Below are 27,713 nucleotides of genomic sequence, written 5' to 3' on the forward strand. Positions count from 1 at the left end.
AGGAGAGTTTGGAGGAGATAGGAGCCCCTGCTTCTCCTGGTGACAGTGATGGCTGCTTACCCCCGCAGCAGGTGACTAACGTTAAAAGTCCAGGTGTGTCCATCCAGGACACACCTCTGCCAGCTTAGGGTCAACTCCCAGTAGCAGTAGTAAATAAAAATGTAATAAAATAACATAAAATACTGACATTTTGAGTATGTGAGGATGAGTTCTGACTCACAGAGCTCACTCAAAATGCCACGTGAACTTTTGTTTGAGAAGAGAGGAGACCAGCTGTCATGAGACATGTGGTTTTTAACTACAGATTGTATGCTAGGGTGGGTACTCATGCATACTATTTTTTTCCCTTCTCCATCTCCTTCTATAAGCACTTGCCTTTTGGGGCTATATGTTTTTAGCTATGCAGGGAAGATGTCTTTTGTGTTGGAGCTCAGCTCTTTCGCTGAGTGAACACTGGATGTTACTAAGCGTGAAGATAATCAATTTGTGCTTCTCTGTTAAGTAAGCAAAAAAATTATAGACCTATAACACACGCACTAACTGTAATTTAGATTCTGTGGAGTCTCAGTGAGCAAGTGGGAGAAAAAGAATCATTTTGAAATGCTGCCTAACACTCCCGCTGCTTTTGGTTTTAGATTTGTTCGTCCTCCTTTGATCATCTTCTCTGTTGATGGTTTCCGTGCATCATATATGAAGAAAGGGAACAAGGTCATGCCCAATATTGAAAAACTGAGTGAGTACATCTGTTTCCTTACAATAAACGAAAGACAAACTCTTGCAGCCTAGTTGTTGTCATTGTTCATTGAGTAACAGTAGTCAGCATGGAGCTCGCGGGTAGAAGGGCTGCACCAAATGTAGTGTTCCTCTGCCTGAAAGGTCTAACAAAGATTAAGTCTTTTTTTTTCTATGCAAGCGAAATGGCAGAAGTCCCCTTTGGTTTAGATGGTATCAGCTGGTGGCTTGAAAGCACCCTGGCTAAAGCAGCACACAGCAGTTGGGGAGGGGGGAGAGAACTGCTGCTTTGGGGAACACTGCTTAGAATCGGTGACCTTCATATGGTTTTGTCAGCACAGAAATGCATCGTCAGTACGTGGTCTGTATCATGCACCCTTATAGGCCAGTTGGGAGGGGCCCACAAAATTTTCCACCTGATTCATTTGATGTTGAAGATATGGGTAAGTGGGTGCGGGAGCTGCAGTGAGTGTGTGATAACTGGCTGGGGACGTGCCCCAGCCATGAGCAGCCCCCCACTCGCCTCTGGGGGAGTGGGCATCCACCTGGGTTTGTGGAGTATGGGATGCAATGCATATTTGAGCTTCCCAGAATAGCATGGGAGTTTGTCTGCGTGCCCAGAACCTTGAAAGGTGGTTTTTGGTTGTTTTTTTTTTTTTTTCCCCTCCTATGTGTGTGCACAGTCCCTCGTATTTGTGTAGCCATCTGGGGAGCTGTGGCCAAAGCCCATTGTGAAACTGCAACTTTAGTATATTCATCACTTAAAATTAGCCTGCATTTTCTCATGTTGTATTACTTGGCGAGATACTTCCAATGACTCTGGATTCTGGAAGGAGGCTAGCTCAGAAAGGAGAACAGTCTACAGAAATGTAGCTGGTTCTGTAGTCCTCTGGCTGCATTATTTCAGTTGTTTATTGTGAAGTACAAAGAGCGCGCGAGTGGATTTACTACTGTTTCACAGAAGACCTGCCAATGTTAAGCAGCAGAATGTTCATTTAAATTAGTTAAAATTTAACCAGTTTCTGCAGCATTCTGAGTCACAGCAAATGATTTTTTTTTTTTGTTGTTTTTGTTTTCTGTGTCTGAGCTTCACTTCCTAATGTTTGCATGCCCTATCGATTTTTCAGGATCTTGTGGAACACATTCTCCTTACATGAGACCTGTCTACCCTACAAAAACCTTCCCCAACCTGTACACCCTTGCTACCGTAAGTCCCTGGGAAGGATTCTTTTAATGATAAAATGTTGCATTGCAGTAGAAATGTGGGTTGTGGGAAGCAAGATATATATATATATATATATATATATAAAAAAATATAATATTATTAATATAATATATATATTAATAAAACTGCTTCACTGACTTCAGTTGGCCTTCAGTTATGCTAAGTATTTTCTTCAGCATTTTGAAGTTCTGAGATAAAGTGTATCTCACCACTACACACTGTGTTACAGCTTTCCTGTTTTCGCATGCCTGCTTTTGCAGTTATTTGTACTGCTGTGTAATTATAGTTCGCAGTTTTTCTGGGGAGGGCAGGGGGGGAAGGCCATTGAAACCCACCCAGGATACAACCAGCAGTTGTTCCTTCCTTGCAGTAGTTGAAGTCAGAGGGGCTGACTTAGCAGCTGACTTAACAATTTACAGCTGCTGAGCACATCTGGATGCTGCGTTGGCCCTGCTGGAAGACAAACCATCACTTTGGCACTCTGGTGGCACGGCTGGTGGCCAGGCTGTCCCCACCCTGGGATGCAAATGCTCCTGTGTGACAGTGATCCCAAAGCTGGGCTAAGGGACTTCATACCTGCAGCTGTATTTTTTCCCTGTTCTTTTTTTCTTCCTGCAGCCTCTGCACAAAGGTTAAATGGGAAGTGAAAGGGGGGGATGAGAGAAATGAATAGCTGGGGATGGGGGAAGGGCAAGAGAAAGGGAGAAGAGCAGAAACCTCTTACATTGCCTTTACTGCTGGACAAATTGTGATATAAGGCCATGGCTTTGGGTGACTTGCCTCGTTTGTTTTTTCTTGGAAATAACTCTTATCTCACAGAGGCTCTGGTGAAGATAAAACATTATAAAATGGAAATGCTAAGTGTTACTCGTGTAACCAGAGAATGAATTACTGTTTCCGGAAAGGGAATTCATGAAGAGTAACTGAAAGTTCAAATCAATTTTCTTTTCATAAATTTTTGCTTACTTTAGATGGCCTCAAACTAACTTTTAACCAGTGTGAAAATACTTCAAAGTATCAAGTAACAGGAGTTCTTGTGCTCTTTAGCACAATTCAATCATCTCCTACTGGTTTCATTACTACAGCCAGTTTTAAATTTGCTTATCTTAAAGTTACAACCTTTTCTGGTCTGCAGTTACAAAGATACCTATTTTAAAATAATTTAGTGATATTTGCAGGTAGCTATGAAGAACTGGATTCGTGTGCGTTAGGGTCTTACTAATTAATCTACTTCTGCACAAAGGGACTCTATCCTGAATCACACGGAATCGTTGGCAATTCGATGTATGACCCAGTGTTTGATGCCAGCTTCAGCCTTCGAGGGCGAGAGAAATTCAATCACAGATGGTGGGGAGGTCAACCGGTAAGTTTCAGGTTCCCTCCTCCTCCTTTCCTCCCCCCTCTCCTCCCCTCCCTCTGTGCTGTGGAACATAGCCAATAATAATAATTAAAAAAATACATCTGTGAACAATTTGTACCTAATCTCCCCCCCCGGCTGGCCCTGAGTCTATCAATTTAATGTAACGTTTTGAGTTGGCTTGGGCTTTTCAGAATAATAAAGCCATTGATTATGGAAAGGTCCTTGCATTGATAAGTATAAATTAGACGTGGCTAGGAAAAAAAAACCTCACTTAGGCAGCAGTTTAACACGAATTACTATATTTTTGTCACCATGGCATAACGTTTCCTTTTCATTCTGGGTTTCTCAGGTTTTTCTCCTAGTAATGTTCTTGTGGCAGTTTTAGTATTAATGTTCTGTCAGAGTAGCATGGCACAGCTTCATAATTATCATTTGTTAAGTCCACAAGCAAGCGCTGTTACCTGACTTGCTGCAGAAGCTGTAGAAGTTTGTGAATTCATTTCTGCCTTGAGCACAGCAGCTGTGGCTGAACTAGGTCCTCTCTCTTAGATTAGTGTGGGACTTGTTGGTTTCTCTAGCTCTGAATCCTTATTCTGGGCAAGGAAATGGCCTCCTTCAAAGTATTCTGCATGACTACAGCTCAGACGGTCCCCTTGCTTCTGCTGCAATTTCCCCTATTAGTGCACACGGTTGTGGCTTGCTTTGCCAACAAAAGTGGGTTTAAATTAAACTAATAAGTTTTACATGCAAGCAGCTAAGGTACGTGCACATTTCATTGCACTGCTTCTTTAGGGAACTATGGTTTAAAAGCTCACTGACCAGTTAACCCCACAAGAGAGTGGGAGAAAGAGACGGGGAAATCAGAAGGGCTTTGGGAACATCATCATTGCCGTTTGCTAAAGTGATCAGCGTCATCCCCCAAATCTCTTAAAACAGAAATATCCCAAGAGACTAAAGGAAGTTACTCAGATGGTTTTAGGCTTAGCGAGTGTGTGTGTTATTTGTCTGCATGTGGGTTTAGTCCACAACAAATGCAAGACAAGGCAATTTAGAGCCGCAGGCAGATGCGTGACAGGCAGATGTGTCTGGCTGTAGCTGAGCCAGAATGAGGTATTCGTGCTCTTGTAAAATTTGTCAGCGTAACAGGGAGCGCAGTCGCTCCCTCGCCCAGCTATGACCCGGGTTAGCTGTTAGCATGGGCTGCCAGGAGAGGAGGGGGTGAGGAACGTGCCTGGCTGTTATCCCCCCCAGATGTGAGCGAAGAAGCAGGATCAAAACTAGGAGCAGTGGAAGGGCAGCAGCGGGTAACATCTCCCTCCATCTCAGTTACAGCCAGACCCACGCGGCTAACAAACTGTGCCGGCAGCAGCCAGGCATCGAGCTCATAGACAATATTGTGGCTCAACTCCTGTGTGAAAACTTGTTAAGCAGCTGTAATTTAATTATGCATTGCAAATTTAATTATGCATCTTACCTTAATCATAATTGGGTAGGAGTTAGTGGGGAACTAACTTTTGGGGACTGTACAAATGTCTCTATTTTTAAACGACGATATTTTAAAAGTAAAATACAAGTCTAAATACTTCATCACCTGCTGTGGTGAGTGGGGAATATTGGTAATTCCCACATCCATCCACTAGAAACACCTATGCTGCTCCAGAGAATAAAAGTCACTCCGGATTGTAAACAAGGGTCAGGAAGAATGTCAGCTGAGAAGAGTTCAAGAAAGTTACACAACAGTGGATGACCATACGCTGGATGAAATCCTCAGAGGACAAGGGGGGAGTGTTGTGTACACAAATAAGGATGATAAAATAAACCATCTGATCTGAAGAAGTGTTAAAAAGGAAAACCACACAAATACTGTAATAAACTGGAAATGTCTTTGGAGAATTGGAAACAAATGCATCGAGGAAGGGCTATAATTCAATCCTCTCACGCTTCTCATGAGGGAAACCTGTAAATTCGGCAAGCCTGATAAGAGTGGCCATAATGGTTGGGTGACAATGTGGTAGATCTCGTGCAGAAGTATAATATAAATTACACGCTCTCTCTGCATGTGAAAGATTTGCACATTTGATAAGAGAATTGCAGATTTTTGTAAGAAAAAAATTTATTTCCATCTATATACAGATTAGATACAGTCAGTTTCTAACTTCTTTTTATAATTTTCTCTAAATATCACATTGACATAGACTGCCAAAAATAGCTGGGAATTGAAAGATGAAGCAGTAAAACTAAGGGGGGAGGAAAGGAAATATGCTCAGCATGTCATATTACATATTCATCCGGTTCTTTTTAGGTCTTGGGGCTCAAACTGGAGTACACCCTGGAGGTGTTTAAAAAAAGGGTAGATGGGGCACTTAGGGACATGGTTTAGAAGTGGCTCTTGTCAGGGTAGGCTAAAGGTTGGACTCGATGATCTTAAAGGTCCCTTCCAACCTCAACAATTCTATGATTCTACTTAAACAATTGCAGAGTGGTACCTGGTATGCAGAGAGTTGGGAATTATTATTTTCCTGCCCAGGAAGGCAGAAAAAGTGTCTGAGACCCCCAGCCTCGTATTATGGCTAAAACTGCCTAGAAAAGAATGTCACGTAATGTTGTTAATTTCTGAAATACTTTCTTGCTCCTGGAAACTGGCTTATTATATTTGGCTTTGTTAATTTTTCCCCCCCCCTTTTTTTTTTTTAAATTGTTTAAATACTCGGCATCTTGCTCGGAAACAGCCGGATTACCATGGACATCAGTGGGATTTGGCAGATGAGTAGCTGAATGTTTCTACACCGGGAACTATGAGAAATTAATTTTAAGATCATTAGGAAAGGAGAAGGGGGGAGATGGTAGCTTGGAAGTGTTTCGATGTGCTCCGGCTGGTTGTGTGACTTCCTGAAACCCAGTCTTCTGATTTAGTATACAACCTTGATTTATTATATGAACTTAAAACCACCTTGTTTTCAGAACAGAAGCGTTGACAGGAAACAGCCACAAATCCACTCCTCGTATTGCTACAGCGTCTCCCCATCAGGGCCCATGGTCTCAAAAGGGAAACGAAGTTTACTGCTCATTTTTCTTGGCACTGAGACTCTGTTTTCATCCCATGTAACTTTAAGCACTGAAGCCCTGGCTGCCTTTGGCTTCTGTTAAGCAGTAGTTTTTCATGTCTTGATTTGATGTAGTGAGCTTAAGTTTATACAACAGACAATGCACTGGGATTTTTTTAGTGATATTTCGTGATCCTTAGAAATAATCCATTCGCCTCCCCAAGGTCAGAAGATGACAGGTCTAAAACTGCTGGTCTGTGGTTAATGGGGACCGAGAGGCTCCTTCAGAAGGTAAAACCAGCTTGGATCAGAGTTTGGCTCCAAAGATGCCTATCTCCAGAAATATCTTAATTATAAAAGTACTGAAGGTTGTTTAGGGCACCTTGTATGCAGCTTTATTTTCACTATTAACTTTTTAAAGAGAATACAACCCTCAAAAAGGGCCCAGCTTGAGATGCTGAGATAATCCTTAAAAAGGGCCATGTTGTTCCTAGGTAAGTGACAACATGTCATGAAGCTGTCTTTAGAGCCTACAAGGTATGCCTGTAGACACTAGGCATCATCGCTATACATCTTAACTGGATATTCCTGATTTTAACTAAATTTCACATTCTATATCAACCTTTGGGATAAAACCATTTTGCTCTCCTGTTTATTGGATTTTTGTTGATTTTTACTATCTGATGATTACAGAAAGAAATTATTATTTTCATTTTCTCGCCTAGTCAGCCTGAGCACTGGCAGGATAGTTACATCTGGGGAGCCCAGGCTCTGCAGAAATCTGCCTTTTTGTCCCGAACACATTTCGCAATCACCTTGTTGATTGGTGGGGGAAGCAGAAGGAGCATGTCTGTAATTTCTTTTTATAAGTATTTCTTTTCATCTAGCTTGAGCCATGAACAAGCAACAGGGACCTTTAACTCTGCCTAATTATTCAATAGGTTTCTTATACCAAAATATTCTGTTTGGGCAAGAAGGCAATGCTTAGTTGTCAAGGCTGTGAGATCGTTTTGTGTCCTGTTAAAGAGTAAGGAGTGTGTAAGGGGCATTTTACCTTGTTGTCAGGACAAATTGCAAATGGCGCAGGAGTGTAACATTTGGCACCACCCTGGTATTAATTCTGCATGCTTGCACCAATCTTGTATGTGTTTCTTTGCCTGGGAAATGCCATGATTTCCCCCCTTCCCCCTTTTCCCTGGGCGTGGAAGGGATTTCCCACTCCTGCATTACCAGCTCTCTCTAACACTCTGAGGGGTGTTAGAACACAAGGGGGTTTATCTTTTGCCAAAACCGCTTGGCCCCGTTTCACACAACAGGCTGCAGTGGGTGCGTGTGATTCCTCTGCTCCTGACATGAATCTCCTTCCCTGGTTGACAAGTGGGAGCATGTTTGCGCAATTTGGCCCAAGGGCTGGACTTCAGATCCGTCCCTCCCATCAGCCCTGACCTGAGATGTGCTGCTGCCAGTCCTTTCATAGTGCAACAAATACGGGGCAGCCTTGGCAAAGTTACGGGCTCTTATTTATTCATGGGAGATTAAAAGTAGGGAGGTGCCCCACTTACTGTGCAGGTTTTCAAAGACAACTCAACAGCTATCTTCAATAACTCTGTACATAGCATTTGCGTGCAAACCTGTCTAACAGTCAAAAGAAGGGAGGGCTTGGGACTTCCATGTTCCGTATGGCATTGCCACCTGAACTATTGCTTAGCTAGTCTATTTTTATCCATAAATAAAGGAGAAGAATCACGGAATCACGGAATCTTCAGAGTTGGAAGGGACCTCTAGAGATCATCTAGTCCAACTCCCCTGCTAGAGCAGGGTTGCCTAAAGCACATCCCTCAGGGCTGCATCCAGGCGGGTCTTGAAAATCTCCAGAGAAGGGGACTCCACAACCTCCCTGGGCAGCCTGTTCCAGTGCTCTGTCACCCTCACTGTAAAGAAGTTTTTCCGTGTATTTGAACGGAACTTCCTATGTTCTAGCTTGTGCCCATTGCCCCTTGTCCTGTCGCTGGGAACCATTGAAAAGAGCCTGGCTCCGTCCTCCTTAAACCCACCCTTTAGGTACTTGTAAACATTAATCAGGTCCCCCCTCAACCTTCTCTTCTCCAGGCTAAAGAGTCCCAGCTCTTTCAGCCTTTCCTCATAAGGGAGGTGCTCCAGTCCCACAATCATCTTGGTTGCCCTTCGCTGGACTCGCTCCAGTAGTTCCCTGTCCCTATGAAATGAAATATAGTCATTCAACACAGAGGGTATGAAAATGACAGTAATTCAACTTACAGGATATGTTTCATATACATCTAGAAAAACATGTATATTATTCCTTGGGCCATTTGCCAGTGTACTAAGGTTGAATGTGTGCGTCCATAATTTAACAGATCTTTTTGCATTGGCGAAGTTAAATATTCTCTAATTCCTGTGGCATGGTATGAAGACAGAGCGGTTAATCTTTGATTTTTATTATTATTTTTTTAATATTTATTCCCTTCTTCTCTGCTTACGCAAATTAATTCAGAAATAGGCCTTTATATAGCTTGCAATAGAATAAGGCTTGTACCATATGCAACCCAAGGGTGCACATCTGACACAGTTAAACAGCTGACTATAAAGTTCTAACATATTAACAGTGAAAACTCATGTATTTACATATAGCAAATAAATTACATAAGCTCACAAATGGTACTGACCTTGCAACGCCTAACACAGCAAACTTTATGATAAGTGACCTGAACAGATGAGACCGGCCACAGAGTGTATATAATGCATTACATTTACATGCTCAGTACTGGAACATCTAGGATTAATTAAGACTGTGGCTCTAACCAACAGAAAGGAAATGGAACAATAGCCCTTATTCCCTTCCGAAAGGCATCAGCTGAGGTGGTTTTTTTTCCTATCCTACATTGACTGAAGCGTGGACTCATGTTGGCCTGTAGGAGGCATGACTTGTAGTCTGCTTTGAAAGACAATGAATTTAATTTAAGGACAGTGAGGGATGCTCACTGGTGATTAGGCTGCAGGAAAACACGCTGGAAACTTGATTTAAAGCTTGCTAAGTGCAGATAGAAATTCTTCCATCTAGATGGCTGCTGCTTCTCTGCATGCTTAAAGACATCTCTGCAAACGTATTTTTATGAGTAGCAGCTTTAGGTACGATGCTGAATAGTGTTGTATTTTCTTATTTTGGTTTTAAATAAAAAACAAAGGCTTTTTTTTTTTTTCCCCCCCTTAAAAAATAGGAGGGGGGAGGTCCAGTAGTACTTTGTTGTAACCTTGAGTTGAACCAGGCCCTGCCTGGCAAAGTCAGGATGGAGTCATTGAGACTCACTTCTCGGATGTTGTGGTCAGATATGGGCCTTCTGATTTGCTGGTCTTTGACTGCAACAGATCATTGTCTTAGCTGTTGAGCTTATTCCAAGTGCAGCAGACACATGTCCTCCTCCAAACAGTGAATGCCAATGTAAATGGCTGCATTCCTGAGGTGAAATACTTGGGAGCAGAGAGGGCGTGCTTGGGAATGTGCAACTAGGAGTGATCTCTGCTTCCTTGTGTTACTCCCTGTTCAGAAAGGTGTTGATGCTGCTTTCACGTGACCCTCGTGAAACACACTGTATGCTCAACAGGAATAAAAAATAGCTACCACCTTCTTGCAGGCATGCTGGGTACCTTGGCAATGTACATAGGGCTTAATTATTCCTCTGTCAAGTTGACTACTATTTTATTTCCTTGGCCAGAGGGAGGACACGTCTTTTGGCACATGTTTAAAATCTCTGCCTAAAATAGACAGAGTCACGGGTGATTTCAGCAGCACTAACAGTCAGGAGCAGCATAGGACAGCTTCAGCTGCTGAGGGTGGAACTCGGCTGGGCTGATTTGGCCAACCAGGCAGGCTGGACCACTTGGACCTGTGCAGGCCAAAGCACTAGAAAGTCAAACTAGAGTTAACAGATGGTAAAATCCAAATACTGAATTCCCCTGGACTTAGTTTGTTGGTACCTTCCCAAAGATATCTGCAAAATTATTTAAACTTTGCAGGAACACAAACACTTTCAAAGAAAAATAAATCTGCTGCAGCTCTGCAGGGACAATTGTTTTCCAAGTACATCAAGACCAAAGAGCATAACAGCAGTGGAGCTGACACTCCTCATCCTGAATTTGTATTTGACCTCTTTTCTCTGCCATGCCAGGGTTCTGCTCTAGGAATAACTCTGCAATGCAAAGAAAAATGTAATTGCTTTAAGCGTGGGCCCTTTTTCACCCGGGATGACCATGAACCACCAATGAGTAGTTCCTGCCTTAGTTAGACACAGGGTTCAGGCTGAAGTTATGCACCCTGTGCTGATTTAGATGACACAAACGAGCCTGCGGATGTATCTTTGCATTGCAGTCGCACCTCTGACGACTGCAGCAAGTGGGCTCAGCGACATGATCAGTGGATTGCAGGCACGCTTCCTCATCTCTCCTGTTTACCTGCATCCTTCTGTCCCATCCTGGCAGGCCTAGTATCGTGCGAGCGTTTGAAAACAATATCCCTGTTATTCAATGATTCAAAATCAAACTCCAATATAAATTCAAAGCCTTTTCTTTTTTTTCTTTGTTTTTGGGGAGTTACTTTGCAGTCATATCATCTTGTGGTCATCGTCACCATACAGACCCCAGGGCTGGTGGAAGACTGGGGCTGCAGAGGCTGGGGGAGATGCCTGGGGACTCCCCATTTGATAGCAGCTTGAGCATAGGTTAATACGAACCAACCCTGAAATCGGACTCTTGAGGAGAGGCAGCTGAAAACAGAGAAGGGTGCAAGTCCATGGGTGTTCTGCTCCTGCTCTTGCTGCATTTATTTAGAAACTCACCATTTTAATAGAGTTACCATGGATGCATTCTTCCCTGGAATAGGGGATACATTACCAAAAAGTTAGAATACAATGAAAACAAATGATCTTTTGTAACTGTGATTTTAATTTAACTGGATTGAGACTGTGCCAAATTTATTTCAATTAAGACTGACTCATAAATAGTTCAGGTTTGGCACTGGAATAATGCACGCCCAGATGACAGTGTGTAAGTGCCGTTTTAAGCAAGGTAGAGGCGCCTTGAACGTATTTTCAAAAAGTTGTTTTAAAGTAAACCAAAGATTTTGCAATTATTAAATAGAGGAACTATGTTTTGGCTTAACTGCTCGTGAAATGGATAAATTGCAGTATGCATAAATAATGGGAAGAAATAATTTAGATGTAAACGTAATGGTGGCCTTTAAGCCATTGCCACTTTTGAAATGAGTTTTGAGATAATTTGGATAGCTCCTTACAAGACAAATTTAGTTCTGTAGGGCTACAAGTTCATATTATTTGCTTTCCTTGATTGTGGACCTTTCTGATGTTTGGTCATTCTCATTCCCCTGCCTTGCATAGATATCCATAGAATAGAAAAGAGAAAAAGGGTGAAGGGGGAGAGAGACAGAAGGGTAATGAGGATAACCAGGGGTACGGTATGGCATTCATTAGAGAAAAATCAAACAAACCAAGGCTACTCTTGCTCAAAAAGAAATAAATAGAGGGGAATACCATGAATGTTGTATAGAAGCAGGAAGAGACAGGATTAATAACCTGTTTTCCAAGTATGAGAACAGTACCCTAACCCCAGTGAAACTGGCAGGTTTAAACCAAACACAAAGAAAAACACAGTCATGCAGTGTGTGACTACATTGTGGAACTCGCTGCTACAAACTGATTTATAGCCAGAAAAAAATATGGAATTTGAAGCATTGAAAAAAGAATTTGAAAAATTCACGGAGATTGTTTCCATCATTTCCATCAATCACTTCAGGTGAGCCCAAAAAGCTCTTAAATGTCTATGGAGGAAGGTGTCCCTCCCTGCTTTCTGCAGGGTACACCCCTGCTCACTCATCTGTGCCCTTTTTTGGGTACATTTTCTGGCTACTGATGGTAGAATATGGGGAAAGAGGGACATCTATGCAGACACTGATTAGTCTTGAGCAATGTTCTTTCCTAACTGAGTATCCTCCAAAGCTTGAACGCTAAGAAGGCTCAGGTTAGATATGGCTGGCTTTTGAAAATTAAATTGGGTGCTGGAGAAATTCCTGGCCGTGAATCTTAAAGCTTTGCATTAAAAGCAACACAGAGATTTAGGGGTGAAAGTCTACAGCACAGCGGCTGATCCGCTGCTACAGAATTTGCATGAGTTTGTCACTCCCTGCGTTCAAGTTAGGGGCACGGATGAAGACTGCAATTTTTGCTTCTAGGCTCAGGGTAGAAGAATGTGTCTTGAAAACATTTTCTTTTGATTTCAGAGGGTCATTAAAGATCTAAACACATTCTAATCCTCTTATATTTTCCTCATTAGATTTGGATTACGGCAGCTAAGCAAGGGGTGAAAGCTGGCACGTTCTTCTGGTCTGTGTAAGTGCCCTCTGTTTTTTTGAGATTTGTAGCTAATAATTCAGAATTAATTTGATGCAAGTGTTTATTAAGTCATTTTCCTTACTTTAAGCATTTGGTAGCTTGGAGACCGTACCTGTAACCCTCCCTTGTTTCATTTGCGCAATGTTTCTGATAACTAAAACTAATGCTACAGTTGGCTGCTCTAAGTTCATGCACTGATTTTTAGAAGTTGTCTGAAGAAAAGACGTGTGGCTATGTAAAAAATTACTTTCTTTGATCTCATGGTGTGTTGTTTTGCCTTATTAGTATTGCTAGAAATGTTTCCTAGTCCTCTGAGTGTTTGTGGAAGACTTTTATTGTTCTTTTATGTCATCTGACATCAACAGCCTAATTGACTCAAAAGCCTGACTGACTCACTCATTATACAATCCAGTCTGACCTTTGAGTAAGATATCCAGTTCCCTTTCCTAAAAGACAGCCTTGAGGATCTTTGCTGTTTATTCTTTTGTTTAATGGTTCCAAATGATTTTCCCTTGTCCCAGCTAAGATGTAGCTTCCTAACTAAAAATGAATGAATTTTTGATCATTTCTGAGTTCCAAGGAATTTATGTGGATCAATCTCTATTTCATTTTAGTAGCAGGATTGCAGGAGCAAAAAAAAATGGGCAAACTGTCAAGATTGAAGTACTAAGGGGGTTTGCCTATTTTTTTTTTTTTTTTTTTTTTGTGATTCCATTAGGAATAATGCTCTTTGCTACTCCAAATATTATATAGCATATGGAGGGAATAATAACATGTACAACATACAAAGCTAATGACAGGTTTAGGCTTGCAAGCCGGTTATCTGACACAGCTGCAGCCTCGTGCTCTACGAAACAACAGTACAAAATGGTAACAATGGACGAGGAGAAGGCAGAGGTACTCCACAGCTCTTTTGCCTCAGTTTTCACTGGCAACCTCTCTTCCCACACCCCTCGAGTGGATGGACGGCAAGGCAGGGACTGGGGGAGCCAAAGTCCCTCCCACTGTAAGAGAAGATCAGGTTTGGTGACCACCTGAGGAACCCGAACATACAGAAATCTATGGGACCTGTCGAGATGCATCCCAGAGTCCTGAGGGAATTGGCTGATGTAGTTGCCAAGCCACCCCCCGTGATATTTGAAAAAGTCATGGCAGTCAGGTGAAGTCCCTGGGGACTGGAAAAAGGGAAACATTGCACCCGTTTTTTAAAAAGGGTAGAAAGGAGGACCTGGGGAACTATGAGTCTGTCAGCCTCACCTCTGTGCCTGGGAAGACCATGGAACAGATCCTCCTAGAAGGTACGCTAAGGCTCATTGCAGGGGGGTTGGACTAGATGACCCTTAGAGGTCTCTTCCAACCCAAACTATTCTATGATTCTTCTAAACACAGAAATTAATGTGATTCCCAAGTCCTACAACTACATAGTCACCATAAACACCCTGGCCAATGCATGCTTGGGGATGTAAAATGTTGTGGAATGTAACCAAGGATATGTCACATGACTGGCAATAGTAAGGGAGTGAGATGGCCACTTTATGTATGAATTAAATATGTATACCTTAAATCTGTATTATTTAAGTTGAGACACAGAATGTTTTTTTGGGAGAATGCAGGCAAACTCTTTTAGGAAAACAGAATTGTTAAAGACATCTTAGTCATAAATGACAATTAAAATAAGGGATTTTTTTTTCATATTGCACAATTAATAAAAATTTCAAAACTGGGCAAACCCCAAGATCATTATTCTGCTTTATGATATTGCCTTGTTTGCAAATTTTAGCATAAACGGTCTTTTTTATAGTTGTTTTGCCACCAAAAGTTCTCTGTGTAGTTGGAGACTGAGGACCACCGTTCTACAAGGCATTAAAAACTAACTTACTTCAAAATGGGTGTTGGCATCTCTCTCTCTCTGTCAGATGTTCCCAAAGGGTGCTGTATTTAATTCAGCAGGGTGAATCCAAGGTGGTTGTATTTGATTCCCACCCTGGGATTCTGCTGTTCATCTAATGGAATCTGGACTGACTAAGCTGTTGTATTAAAATAACTGCGTGGTCAGTGACCAGCGGAGCTTTCCAAAGAAGAGATACTTGGAAGTTTAACAGCTGTTTATAAAATTAGTCATTCTCATAGCATGAACTTGGCCTCCGCAGCCAAGTGAGAAGTCTCAGGATACAAACAGTGAAACAGGAGGAGTCTGTTCCGCAGAGTGAGAAGCTTTCAAAGCTGTGCAAGTCAGCGTGCTGATGGCCTGGTGTTTCAGATGGCTCTGTTTTGATTGATTTACACCAGCCTAGCCCTCAGTTTGGCTACTATTAAGTCAATGGGAACTTTTCCAGTGTCTTCAAGACTACCAGAGCGTGGTGGTCATTTAAACTCGTACTGATGTGAGCAATTTAACGGCTTTTATTCACGCCAGCTATCCAGTGGCAGCACGATTGTGCATAAAAAAAGGTTAATCTGGGTTAAAGCTACCAGAATGGATCTTTACTCTCTCCTGTTTAGAACAGTTAGATTTACTGCCTTGAGTTCTGACTGCAGTTACAAACTTTTAATCATCTTTCTTTTGGAGTATGTGGACATCCAGGAGACCTGAAGTGACTCTGTTTGCAAAATAAGAATCAGTATTAAGCAAGAAAGAAGATACAGCCCACTCAAAGCAAATGATGTTATTATGATTGATTTTAATCATGTTAGAATCAGTTCATAGCAAGACTTTGTAGGTGCTTTTTGTATTCTATGATAACAAGACATATTTTTGTATTTTGTCATCCAGCGTCATCCCCCATGAGCGCAGAATATTAACAATACTGCAGTGGCTAACGCTTCCAGACAATGAAAGGTAATTCACTTATTGTTGTTACCTACTGTTGGGTAACCACTAGCTTGTCGTGTCCCTAAAAGTAGCTGAAAGAGCAAGGGGAAATTTAATTCTAAAAAGTATTTTTGTCTGTTACACGCTATCACTGATTTAAGGATTTGCTGGGCGGTTGTGTTTGGGGTTTTTTTGTTTGGGTTTTTTTTTTCTGATCTCAGCTTTTAACCATCAGCATTTTGATTCTTCTCAGTAACTGGTATGAATTTATTTCTTATCAAGAAGCATTTAGTTACATGGATTAACTCGGATTGTTTTTATCCTACTGAGTCTAATATGGTTTAACAACCTTACAGGCAAAGCCAGTTGCAGAACTGGACCCTGAGGACTGGGAAAATGTTAAGATTTTAATTATGAGTATTTTTTAGTACACAAGTTCCCACATGCTGCTGGCTGCAAAGCTCAGGCGAGCCGCTGTTGTGATCTCTCCTACCAGACTTAGAACAAGCGTGTGTCCTCAGATGGTACCCCGTGTGCCTCCCTGCATGTGTTCTTGGATTTAATAAAACTGTTGAACAACTAATTGCTTCATCGTACCACAGAAACATGACTGAGAAACAGTTCTTTTTCCATAAAGTCAACTCTCATTGGAAAGTCGACTTGATTTGACTTGACCTAACAGGTCCGGGGCTTTCGTTGTTGTCAAAGGAAAGCTATCCTGAACCAGACCTTTCTTTCTTTCAGGCCTTATGTTTATGCTTTCTACTCTGAACAACCCGATGCTGCTGGCCACAGATATGGTCCTTTCAACTCAGAGGTTAGTATAGATTTTCTTCTGCAGAAAAAGCACAGGGCTCAAATACATTTTTGGAATAATTGTCACTGCTCAGGGATAACATTTTTAGCACCTTTTTTTTCATCTATTTCTGCAGAATGCTTTCCTGCTGCCAGAGAAAGCAAAGTTATTGTCTTAAAGATATATCATGTGAGACTCACTTCTGAGAGAAGGAACTGCCTGTGCCTTTCAGGAGGTTATTTCTCTGTGTGATATAATAATGCAAATGGAAAGATTTATTTGGCAAAGACAGGAGTATATTTGGGTGCAACAGCATAACTGAACTTTCCTCAAATAATTTATCCTTATTAAAAGTGATAAAAATATAATGCAGAAAGCATTGAGGAAATATGCAGAGAAGAAAAAGCTTTGTTTAAAGCTGACAGCCTGCAGTAGCCAAAGTAATAATTCCAGTCTGTCATGAACTGTAAAAAGCTGCTATTTCCAGTTTCATATAGGCCCTGCAGGCGTTCAGAAAGCTTTGCCAGTACTGTTCCCTCAGGACTGCACTGCTGAGCCTGGAAAAAGTTTTGAAGCAGCGTAAGGTATTTTAATGAAAAATTATGTGCAACACACTACAGTCGTTAACCCCTTGTTTGAGCTTTGCATAGCCGGCTGGGACTGACGAGTACGGCTTAGCTGCCAACACTGTCCAGGGGACACGAATTTAAAGACGATGCACTTGTCTGGGAGTTGTGGGGAGGGGAAGAAAATTCTGTCCCAAATATCCTACTACTTCAGGTGGCTGGGATCTGGCATCTCAGATGATCTCTGACATCTGGCAAAGGTCCCCTCATTTCAGTGCAAATGTATGCCTGCAGATTGCCAGCACAAGACTTCAGGAGTTGTTATACGTGCTTCTTAAAAAGTAAACAAATGAGTGTATCAGATACCTACTCTATGGAAGGTGATACAAATCTCCCCAAGCAGCCAGGTACCCAGCAGTAGTTTCTTACTTGTTTGGTATACATCTGATAGCTGTTCTCTGGTGGAGGAGAGAGCAAAGACAAAAGCAGCATTAATCTTTTTAATATGCTTGAGTTATTTGGGCTCTTTAAATAAGTTTGCAGCGGTTATGAACTTGCTGTGGGTAGCATCCCTGTTGGAGCGCTTTGAGCCACGGTCCCAGAGCAGCAGGTGTGAGGAATTATTCCAAACCAGCACTGAAACATCATGCTGTATAGGAAGAAGGTAGTCCTTTTTCTGGATAAGCAGCGGTTAAAATCTGCCAACACTCTCACTAGATTGACAGGCATTGATATGTCTCCGTGTTGTCATTTGGCTCAGAACAGGAGGGATGTCTGACTCAGTCACGCAAGGTATCGGTAACGAGGGCTCTCTGATTCAAGGATTCATTACTCAATGATGCTTTATAGTTCCTCTTATTGGAGTGTTGCAAATATTTTGTGTGACTTATGGATGACGACTCTAATTTTGTTTATCTGTAGACAACCACTTCCTTCTGAACAGAGTTGTTTGGGCTCTTTCTGTGGACTTAAAGGAGAATATGAAGATGATGACATTGAATTTGTTCTTTAAATTGTAGTCTTTAACAAACCAGTTTAGCATCCAATGCGGTAATCTAGTTTCAGGTTAATCATAAGTGTCTAAAAAATGAAGCGTAATTGTATTATCATAGGAAAAGTCATTATAAAAGCAAAAAGCCCCCAAAGGCTCTTATTGTTTCGGTGTTCTTCTGGATGGTTATCTGAAGGTTGACCTCTAATTGCAAGGCAAAGCTTAGGCTCTTAATAAGTGTGAATTATTAGCTTATGAAAGTTTTACAAATAAATTTAATTATGTTATTTGTGTAAAACACAAGAAGAGTGTGAAATTGATTTTTTTGCAAATTGAGAACAGACGAGTTAGCAGATGAGCATGTATGGGTTTGCAGTTCAAACAGTGGCCATAACTTTGTGAATGGAAATTTAAATAAATGAGTACAGCTGTGTAAGTACACAGATGCTGAGATTTGGTAGGGGCGTGGTTTCAGGATAGAAAAGCTAGGAAGTATTTTATATTGTTTCTCTTGACACTGTTTTCAATATAATTTTTAGGAGCTATGAAATTTATATAAATCAGCTGGGAAAAAAGTCCTCAAAGGGATCCCTTTCAGCTGCTTCCTTGATAGCAAGAGCATGACCTCCCTGTGAAATCATTTTTTTCTTTTATACAGCTGGCAGCCGTTAGACAGCTGGAGTAGTACTGACCACTTCATTTTTCTTCATGCAAAGGCAGATCAGCCAAACAATAATGTCTGAAAACAAGCTCTTAACAATTTTGTGTTATATTTAAGATGGGCTGCTTATTCCTCTTTTGGAGAAGATTTTATGCTGAGTTTTTCTTGCTGCATTTAGTATCTTGAGCAATAGTTTTATACCTTGAAAACCTCCAAATCTTACAAATGTCCATTAAAGTGAATGTTTGCTAGAGCTTATTGTAACAATTAATCTTCTAAATGTATTTTAAATGTATAATCTTAAGGGTCTAATGGCATCCACTACTGATAATTTTCAGCTTCCAGACTTCAGCAGATGGCACTTAGAGCTTCACAGGACATGCACAACAGCCTATGCGGAGAGCGTCTTAAAAGCTAGAAATAAAGGGACTTAGATGCACTTAAACTTAAATGGTGAATTGCCAGTGTTGTTGATACAAATGCAATACAGATGATGGCCAGTGTCCACTAGTGTAACTTTGTGTGTCCTCTGACATTATGAATTTCAGTGTAAATGAGTGGGTTGTCTAGGTTTTGGGGTTTTTTTCTGGCTTTGGGTTTGTTTTTGTTTTTGTTTTTTTTTTTTTTTTTTGTGGGACATGAATAAACTCCTTAGGAAGTATTTCAGTGGGTACCATTATGTTTCCAGGAGTAGTTACGGGAGTTATCAAATATGTGCTTGCTCTTGATTTACTTCCGCATTTTTTTTTCTTTCCCTCTGTGCTTCTGCAGTTGAACTCTGGTAGGTTGGTCCGTCCGGGTCAAGAAGCAGAGCTTTGGCTGGCTAGTTACTCTTGTGATGTTACAGTTCCCTTCTGTAAGCGGGGAGGGATTTGTTTCCCTCCTCCATAACTCCGTTCTGACTCTTCTCAAGCAAGACTAAGATTTGGCTGGTTAAGAACTTGGCTTTTTTTTTTTTCTCCTAGCTAACTTTTTTTTTTTAAATAAAATATTCTAGAAATATACTACCATAAGAGCTCTAAAACATATCGAAATCTGGCATTGCTAAGCCATTCCTGCTGCTCCTCTAACATGCTGTCTTGAGACGGCCATTTCCAGTATTCAGACCTGGGTCTCCTGCGCTCGCGTGTTTCTGGCATTGTGGAGCTCTGTCTGAGCCGATTCAGAGACAGTAAAACGAGAATCCTTCCTTTCCCTGCCGCTCCTCTCATCAGGACTGCACAAAGCTTGAAGCGTTTTAAAAACAGAAAACTCTGGTGCTGCTTTATTAAAATGCCTTTCTGGAGAGAGACGAATGAGACTGGACTAGAATCTCCTTTCCAGCTGCTTGCCTTGGAAGCAATGAAACAGCATGGCAGATGGTAACATCCCCTTCCTTCCCTTCCCTGTTTACATAGCTCCATAACTGAACAACTGTGAGAAGCTGCCTAAGTACGTAGAAGTAAAATATCATCATAAATCTCCGACTCTTCTCAAACCCACTCAGCGTGCTCCATTACACGCAGCATAGTGTAGTTACTGTCTCCTGGCAGGCGTCATTGTCACTGCTTCACACGCCATCCCGCGCAGTGCCAAGAGCCTGCAATTTGTGTTAAAGTCAGTGAGAGCGGTACACTTTAAAATTATGAGCAAGTTGACTAATGGGATACTAGTTTTTCCAGTTAAGTGTTCAAATTTTTTTCCCTTCTGTAAGCCTTCCTCGGGTACTATTTGTGCATTTATGAACAATAATATTACCCAAGAAGACACCATCCTGAAAGTGCTAGGAAATTAAATTGCCCCTAAAGGTGGTAATAAGGCAGGTGGCAGTGCAGCTTTCTGATGCACTGCCACTTAATAAATACGGCCTGCTGAGCTCATTTGAAGGATACAAGCTCCATGCTAATTGAGTCTCACCTTTGTAGCTCTGTCCTGCAGACCTGCAGTCCCCAAATAGTGGCTAGTGGGGTTTTGGTGATTTCAGTGGGGTGCATAGCCTGGCACATGATGGTGGCACCTGCTAATGATACTGATGAGAGTGCCTAGTGTCACTGATTCAGCCAAAAAGTGTATGTGGGAAACCTTTGCAGAAAGTCATTTGGACTGGCCAGGCTCTAGTACTCATAACTGAAACGTCATCCAAGTGAAAAATTGTGTTTCCACCAGCACTCTACCCCAGACACTCATTAGATTGCATGCAATGAATTTTACTTAAATTGAAATTAAGTTTACTTAACTTTTGATAATATTAATAGACCAATTAATAGACCAATATTTGAGCAATAAAAACCCCACCAAACTGTATATTTTCAAAACCAGAAGCCCCACCTATCTTCTGAAACGCCAATTTCATTTGCTTTTATGCTGTCCGCTCTCGTAACTGCTGTTCTGCTTTCAGTACAATTTGGTGGAGTCCTCCTTAAAGAGAGACAGATCCTAAATTGTCCAAATGCCTAAATTTTTTAAAAGGCCACAGTAGTTATACTTCAGAATTAGCTGGCATAGGTACTATATCTGATGTGAGTCGAGACAGGCTTTTTTTTCTGAGTCCAGACATCTCTCCCCGCCAGTACAGGAGAGTAGTTATGGCTCCCCTCTTACTCCGCCCAAGAGACCTAAGAGAAAGCTTCCTCCTAAGAGGAGACAGGAAAGACCAGTTGCAGCTCCAAAGAAAAAAAGAAGAAAAGTACATAGAGTGGATCAATATGCTGCGGAAACTCATCGGAAGAAAGTAAGTTTACATATGTTCCAAAATTTTATGATGGAAGTGCCACTTTTTAGGCACTACTCTAGCTTTGTTTTTTTCAACTTGGGAGTTCACTCCATGCTTCAGGTTGGGATTTTGCAGACAAAACTTCTATAAATGTACTGAAGGACACAAAGGAAAGCAGCCAAACCAGACCAAGTCTTCTGGGAGCTATCTATGTGTTATGTATGTGCCATCAGCTGGAGGCAATGTCGGATAAATCCCTGAGAAGATACCACCAATGTTATTAACCCTTCTGAGCTATTACAAACTCTGCAATATGTTGTAGCCTCCTCAGCTCCCCAGCTCTTGGGAGCCTGGTGATTATTTGAGATTCTGTGTCTAGTCATTGTGGTTGTGGAAAAGTCCTGAAAATGTGACTCATGAAATCTAAAAGGGAAAGAACTTTGAAAACTTGTAAAAAAAAAAAAAATTTTAAAGCCAGTTTGTGACTTTAGAGGGTAGAGGATTCTTGATTACATGATTTCTGAATGCTGTATTTGCAATAGAAGTGGTGCGGGCTGTTTTCACAAGAAAAAGGTCAAACAGAAATTGCTTTACTAGAAAAAGGTGCAAGTGGAGGAAAAGGGTATTTCTTAGTGTATTGTCTTTCTCCACATGGCACTAACTACACACTAGGAGGGGTTATAGACCACTTCAGTATAATTTTTGTTTCAGAGATTTAACTAAATAATTCAAAACCTCTTCAAATAAGCAAGGTAAATATTTCTCCTTTAGGCTTTAAACAAAAGCCTTGACACTGCACTGTATCCTGCAAGAGGCTATAAACACTCTTCTCAATAGCTTCTGTTGGGGGTGTTTTTTGATTTGTTGCATGAGCCAACTTACAACGGTTACTTTGAGACTGACTCTTTAAGTGTAAAGACATGGCAGACAGGGACATGCAAAAAATTATCAGTTATAATAAAACAAGAATTTTTGAAAGAAATTTTAACACAAATTTACCTGAGAGGAAAACCGATAACTGGTATGGATGATATTGCTATTACTTATTAACTTGCCATTCCAAGTTATACCATTCGAACACCTCTCTCATGAAGAAAAGCTGAGGGATTTGGGTCTCTTCAGTCTGGAAAAAAGACGGCTGAGGGGGCACCTCATCAACACTTATAAATACTTAAAGGGTGGGTGTCAGGAGGATGGGGCCAGGCTCTTTTCAGTGGTGCCCGGGGACAGGACAAGAGGTAATGGGCACAAACTTGAGCATAGGAAGTTCCACCTAAACATGAGGAGGAACTTCTTTCCTTTGAGGGTGGCAGAGCACTGGAACAGGCTGCCCAGAGAGGTGGTAGAGTCTCCATCTCTGGAGACATTCCAAACCCGCCTGGACGCGTTCCTGTGCAACCTGCTCTGGGTGACCCTGCTCTGGCAGGGGGGTTGGACTAGATGATCTCCAGAGGTCCCTTCCAACCCTGTGATTCTATGATTCTGGCAGGAAGTATAGTAGGTAGCTTGTAACATTCCTACCGATGTGAGTATACATGATTCTTTCTTTTTTTTTTTTTTTCTTTTCTTTCTCTGGATGAAAAGGTCATCCAAACTTATCCAAAATCCTCCTGATAGGTCAACTTTGAAAATTTATCACTTTTTATCAACTCTGAAAATTTATCACTTTGAAAATTTATCACTTTTCTGATTTTCAGAAAAAACATCCTAATGTTACGCAGTAGTTCCTATCATACCTGCAAGTTGCTCTAAATTCTTTCTTCCTTCTAATCAAGTTTCTTCTAAGGTAAAACTCAGGAGATAATCCAATTGTGGTCCATATGTCTCGGATCCCATACGCAATGCTGTCACGGTAGTAACAATTGGTTATTGTAGCACCACCTTAGAGCTCCATGTATCTTGAAAGATTAAATGTTTCTGTACAGCCTTCCAAAGTCTCCATATCAACATATTAGGTGAAGAAAGGTATATGCAAGAGTTTTATTTGTTTACGAATACCTCTTTGGAAGTTGCATCTGGGAAAGAACATGATCTGTGAGAGCAGCATGTCCACACAAAAAATCCCTGCCTGAATATGCCACCTACAGCCGCCAGCCTTAGGCTCTGAAGACCACTTGGGGAAAAACTTGAACGTCGTAAAGAATAACAAAAGACAGCTGAATTCACAAATTGAAGAGAGACAGAATGTAATGAGATGAAGAAATACTGGTGAAGGCCTTTTTAAGAGCTGCTTTGAACACAGTCAAGTAGTGAAAACTAAGTTGAAGAGGGTTTTTTTTGTGGTTTTCTGTGTGAGTTGTTTCTTTCAAAACCAGGATTTTTCATTTATATTGACTTTCTTACAGTTTCAGAAATGTCTCTGCAGGTTTATGGCTTAAATTGTTGAAGAGAGTAGCTAAACAAAATTACTATAACTTGAAATTCTTGAAATCTCTGCAAGTATTGTTGCTCTTTTAAAAAAATTATTATTATTTTTTAAAAGAATCCTCAAGCCTCCTGACAAAAGTAAACATTAATGGGAAAACCATCTGTATTTCCAGCTTCCTTGAATAAGCTTTGGGTTCTGAGTAAAAGTTGTATTTCCTTAGTGATTGATGTTATACAAATAGAGTTTCATAAAAATGGAATTCCCACTCGTTGAAAAAATTCTTTGTATTTGAGAGTGGAAGAATGCTGAAACAGACAATTTTCTTTATTTTCTAAACTCAAAATGTTCCAAAGTTTTAACTAAACTGGCTACTTAGGCTTTCCTGAATTAAAATATCTGTAAATTTCACCCTTTGCCTGAACCACTTCCATATGTTGCAGAAACTGTTCCTCCTGTTCCCCACCATGATTCCATCTCTCATGAGCCGCTTCTCCGTGTATTTATAGTGCCACAAGGGAGATGACATTTCCTGTCTCATAACTTATCAGACTCGTTTAACATCCATCCCTTAATGACTCAGGCAGAGGGAGAATTTCTGAACCATCTCTTTCTGGGTCACGCTAACGTGGTGTTTATTTTTTCTTCTCTGAAATTTCTGCCAAAATCTAGTTTTTTCTCATCCAAAATTTGTTAGCATTCTGTTTGTCACTGGGAGGATGTTTTGTTGCAGATACTTGGACCAGCCAAATCAAACAGACAAGCAAGGAGGAAGTTGGCATATAGTGAAAAAAAATGTTTTCTTCTCAAAACCAAAACAAAATCTGACTTCTCTGCCTAAAATCTTACTTTAAAATGTTTCTCTTCTCTGTGCCATCTGGTAGAAAATGTTTCATTTTTATATAGCTGAAAACACAATTCTGTGAACATGTCTTGGTGTTTTCTGTTTTATTTCTTAATGAAAAGGAAACTTAAATGAATAAATCACAGTACTGTATCCGTGTCTTCTGGGACCTGCTGACAATTTTGCCAAAACTGTCATTTGAGATGTTGGAAACTCTTGGCTTTGAAGCTGAAGAACACTCCCTTCCGGCCCCATGTGCTACTCAAGTGACTTGCATGTTGTCATCCTAGTATCAGATGTCCTTTGAAGTGAATTTCATTAAGTGACTTGGTATATACATCCCAAGTCCAAAGCTTCATTTCATTTTCATGTTTTGACTAAATCATTCACATAAAATAGCCTTTTAAAAGTATTGACATTTATCTATTTATAGTTCAGTATCTATCCTGAACACCAAAGTCACCTGCATTTTTCTAATATCTATAATTTGTTTTACCAAATGTACGCGTGTCTGTGGGAGGCCTGGGATCAACCATAAAGATCTTTTGCTGTCTTGTGTCAGCATCTCAGCGGGGCTTTCTTATGGCGAAATCACAGTGAGGACACAGGAAAGGAAATGGTACGATAACTGTAGGTGTAACAGCTCAGCCAAGGCTTTGCCTCTTGACCTGGATGGTTATCCTAGCAGTTTTGCCAAAGAACCTCCATTTGTAGAAGGGGGAACATTGCAATGCCAGAAATAATAACTTTTTTTTCCTTTCTGCATATTTATACAGATGATGGTGAATCCCCTTAGAGAGATTGACAAGACAGTAGGACAGCTAATGGACGGATTGAAACAGTTGAAACTACATCGATGTGTCAATGTCATTTTTGTTGGTGATCATGGTAAAATAATAAGTATTCTTTACCAGCATATAAATGCTTGAGCAATGTAGCTGTACATATAATAGGTGGCTTAACTGAAAGGTCCATTTAAGATATTTTTGTGCTGATTTTTTCTGGTAGTTAAAAGCCCCCAAACCAGCCAGTGGGTGCAGATTGGCCACTCAGCTCATCTATTAGTTGTCATTGAAGGACACTTCTCTTTCATAACAGTGATCTGGGTATTTACATCTCACTTTGAGTTTTTCAAAGTTTGGCATTTTGGATATCACATCCAAGTGCATCTCTCTTTGCATGTATTGGAAGGCTATAATGTGCCTAGAGTAATCTTTTTGGCAGTTTTTATGAAAGGAAACAATTTAGTAGCACTAAATAAAGGATTAGGACTTTAGAGCAAGATGTTTCCATGGCAATTAGTGGGTCGGGTTATCCTACTAAGAGAAAGACTGGAATATCTGTAAGGGACTGTGTCCAGATTTGGCAGAAAATGTCATCAAAATAATGGAAGGAAGGAGGAAAATGGTAAAAAGATATTTTAGGGTGAGATAGAGAGTCTGCCAAATGCAGAGATACTATTTGGTAGGTCTCATTCTTTCAGACATCAAAAGAAACTTTACACTAGAAGAAATAGTAAATACTAGCAAAGACAAAAAGAAAAAGAAAGTTCTACTAAAGAAAAATGAGACCATGTTTGAGTGTCCTGGTTTTGCATAACTTTTTAATGATGCTACCATGCTACCAAAGGTCCTGTTCTGTTTAGATCTTTGTTTATGGAAGTCTCACAACTGCTACATTAGCAGTAAAATGGAATATGCCTCCTTTCTGGCTGCAGGGAGAGAAGGGTAAGGGGCAGGAAGGATTTCCAGGGGAGGCAGTTTTCTACTGAGAACTGCCTGTGACTGGCAATACATTCCTCCTCGCCACAAACGGCTGTAGGAGAGAATTGTTTATCTGTGGCTGCCTTAGAACAGACCACCAACAGACAATACCTTTTGTGTGCAACTTCTCTTAAAATCCTTTGTTTAAAAAAAAATAATCCCAAAGTAGTACACTAAACTGGAAACAGACTTTGATTTTTCCATGAGCTTAGTTTGGAGATGTGTCAGTGTGGACATGGTACATGTGGTGACTGCTTCTATGAGGTCGAGAGTGGCATTTCTCTAGTGTAGGCAAATGCAAAAATCACCCCTAGTTAGGTTCTTAATGAGTGCCTGATATTGGAATTAGATGACTGGAAAGAACAAGAATAAGATTTGTCATCCAAAAGAACAGAACACATAAGCTGTTTGGGGTCTCTTTCTGTGCTGTTTTGGAAAACATGTTCATTTGCAAACTGGATTAATTTTGCATTTTCCTTCTGCAGGGATGGAAGACACTACTTGTGAAAGAACTGAATTTTTAAGCAACTATCTGACTAATGTGGAAGATATTATTTTGCTGCCTGGATCTTTAGGGCGAATTCGCCCTAGGTCTAGCAATAACCTAAAATGTAAGTTAATTCAATTGTACCCCTTATGGCCTGAGAACTAGATTCTGACCCTTCCTTGGGCTGACCTTGTACGAAGGGTGTAAGTTTGCAGTGTGTCAGCGGGACATTCAGAGGGAAGCCCACTAAAGGCCAGCTGCTCGCCCCCTTCCCAGTCTGTAGCTCACAGATCCCAGAGTGGCAGAGCTGTGGGAAGTGGATGGCTGAAGCGTTCTGGGCTGAACCCCACCCTTTTCTGGCAAGGAGAAGTGGAAACTCCTGAAGCTAGTTTTGCGTGGCAGCATGCATGCCCTGAGTTTACTCACACACTTCGCTCCTCTGTCAATGAAAATGAGACTTGAGGGACCTCAGCACTGCACGGATTGGATATAAAAAAAAAATCATCTGATCCCTCTTCTGAGCTAATGGGGGAAAAAAGCGAATTTTTAATTTCATAGCTTCTTCATGCTTTTGGCAGAGATGAGAAGCAGCACAGATGAGAAGTGGGTTGCTAAACAGCAACAGGCTGGGGATGCTGAAGGATATAATGGAGCTGTAGAGCATGCATTCAGGACCAATGCTGATAGTAAAGCTTGCTGATTTTTTGTACCGTGCTGTTAGAAAATCACCCTGACAGTGTTTGAGATTAGCTGATCTTTGGTGAGAGCACACGGGGCTCAGGCAGGAGTCCTCTGGCAAAGCTAACCCTATGATTTAAAGCATTACAGACCCAGTTGGCCCCTAGTGCTCCGCTGAGGACTACCACCTCCAGGGCAGCAGCACCAGGATGGGGCTTGTGCCGTCACCGTGGCTGCTCTGGTTCAGCGTACCAGGGCATGCCTGGCTTTGCCAGCAG

At 41.1% G+C, this 27,713-nt stretch overlaps 1 protein-coding gene across 7 annotated transcripts in view; it reads left to right on the top strand.

Moving 5' to 3' along the window:
* Positions 1 to 27,713, top strand: part of ENPP2 (ectonucleotide pyrophosphatase/phosphodiesterase 2) — a 59,614-nt gene that overhangs the window by 11,746 nt on the left and 20,155 nt on the right. For 4 of the 7 annotated variants that reach the window (XM_054191633.1, XM_054191634.1, XM_054191635.1 and 1 more), the window contains exons 6-14: positions 636 to 733; positions 1,860 to 1,939; positions 3,201 to 3,320; positions 12,722 to 12,777; positions 15,554 to 15,619; positions 16,337 to 16,409; positions 21,161 to 21,316; positions 25,284 to 25,395; positions 26,756 to 26,881. In XM_054191633.1, coding sequence (XP_054047608.1) covers positions 636 to 733; positions 1,860 to 1,939; positions 3,201 to 3,320; positions 12,722 to 12,777; positions 15,554 to 15,619; positions 16,337 to 16,409; positions 21,161 to 21,316; positions 25,284 to 25,395; positions 26,756 to 26,881 — 887 coding nt within the window. The remainder of the gene's footprint in view (positions 1 to 635; positions 734 to 1,859; positions 1,940 to 3,200; positions 3,321 to 12,721; positions 12,778 to 15,553; positions 15,620 to 16,336; positions 16,410 to 21,160; positions 21,317 to 25,283; positions 25,396 to 26,755; positions 26,882 to 27,713) is intronic. The other 3 variants (XM_054191637.1, XM_054191639.1, XM_054191640.1) reach the window with 1 other exon arrangement.

Source organism: Rissa tridactyla, chromosome 2, assembly GCF_028500815.1.
Source record: "Rissa tridactyla isolate bRisTri1 chromosome 2, bRisTri1.patW.cur.20221130, whole genome shotgun sequence".
NCBI classification, from domain to species: domain Eukaryota; kingdom Metazoa; phylum Chordata; class Aves; order Charadriiformes; family Laridae; genus Rissa; species Rissa tridactyla.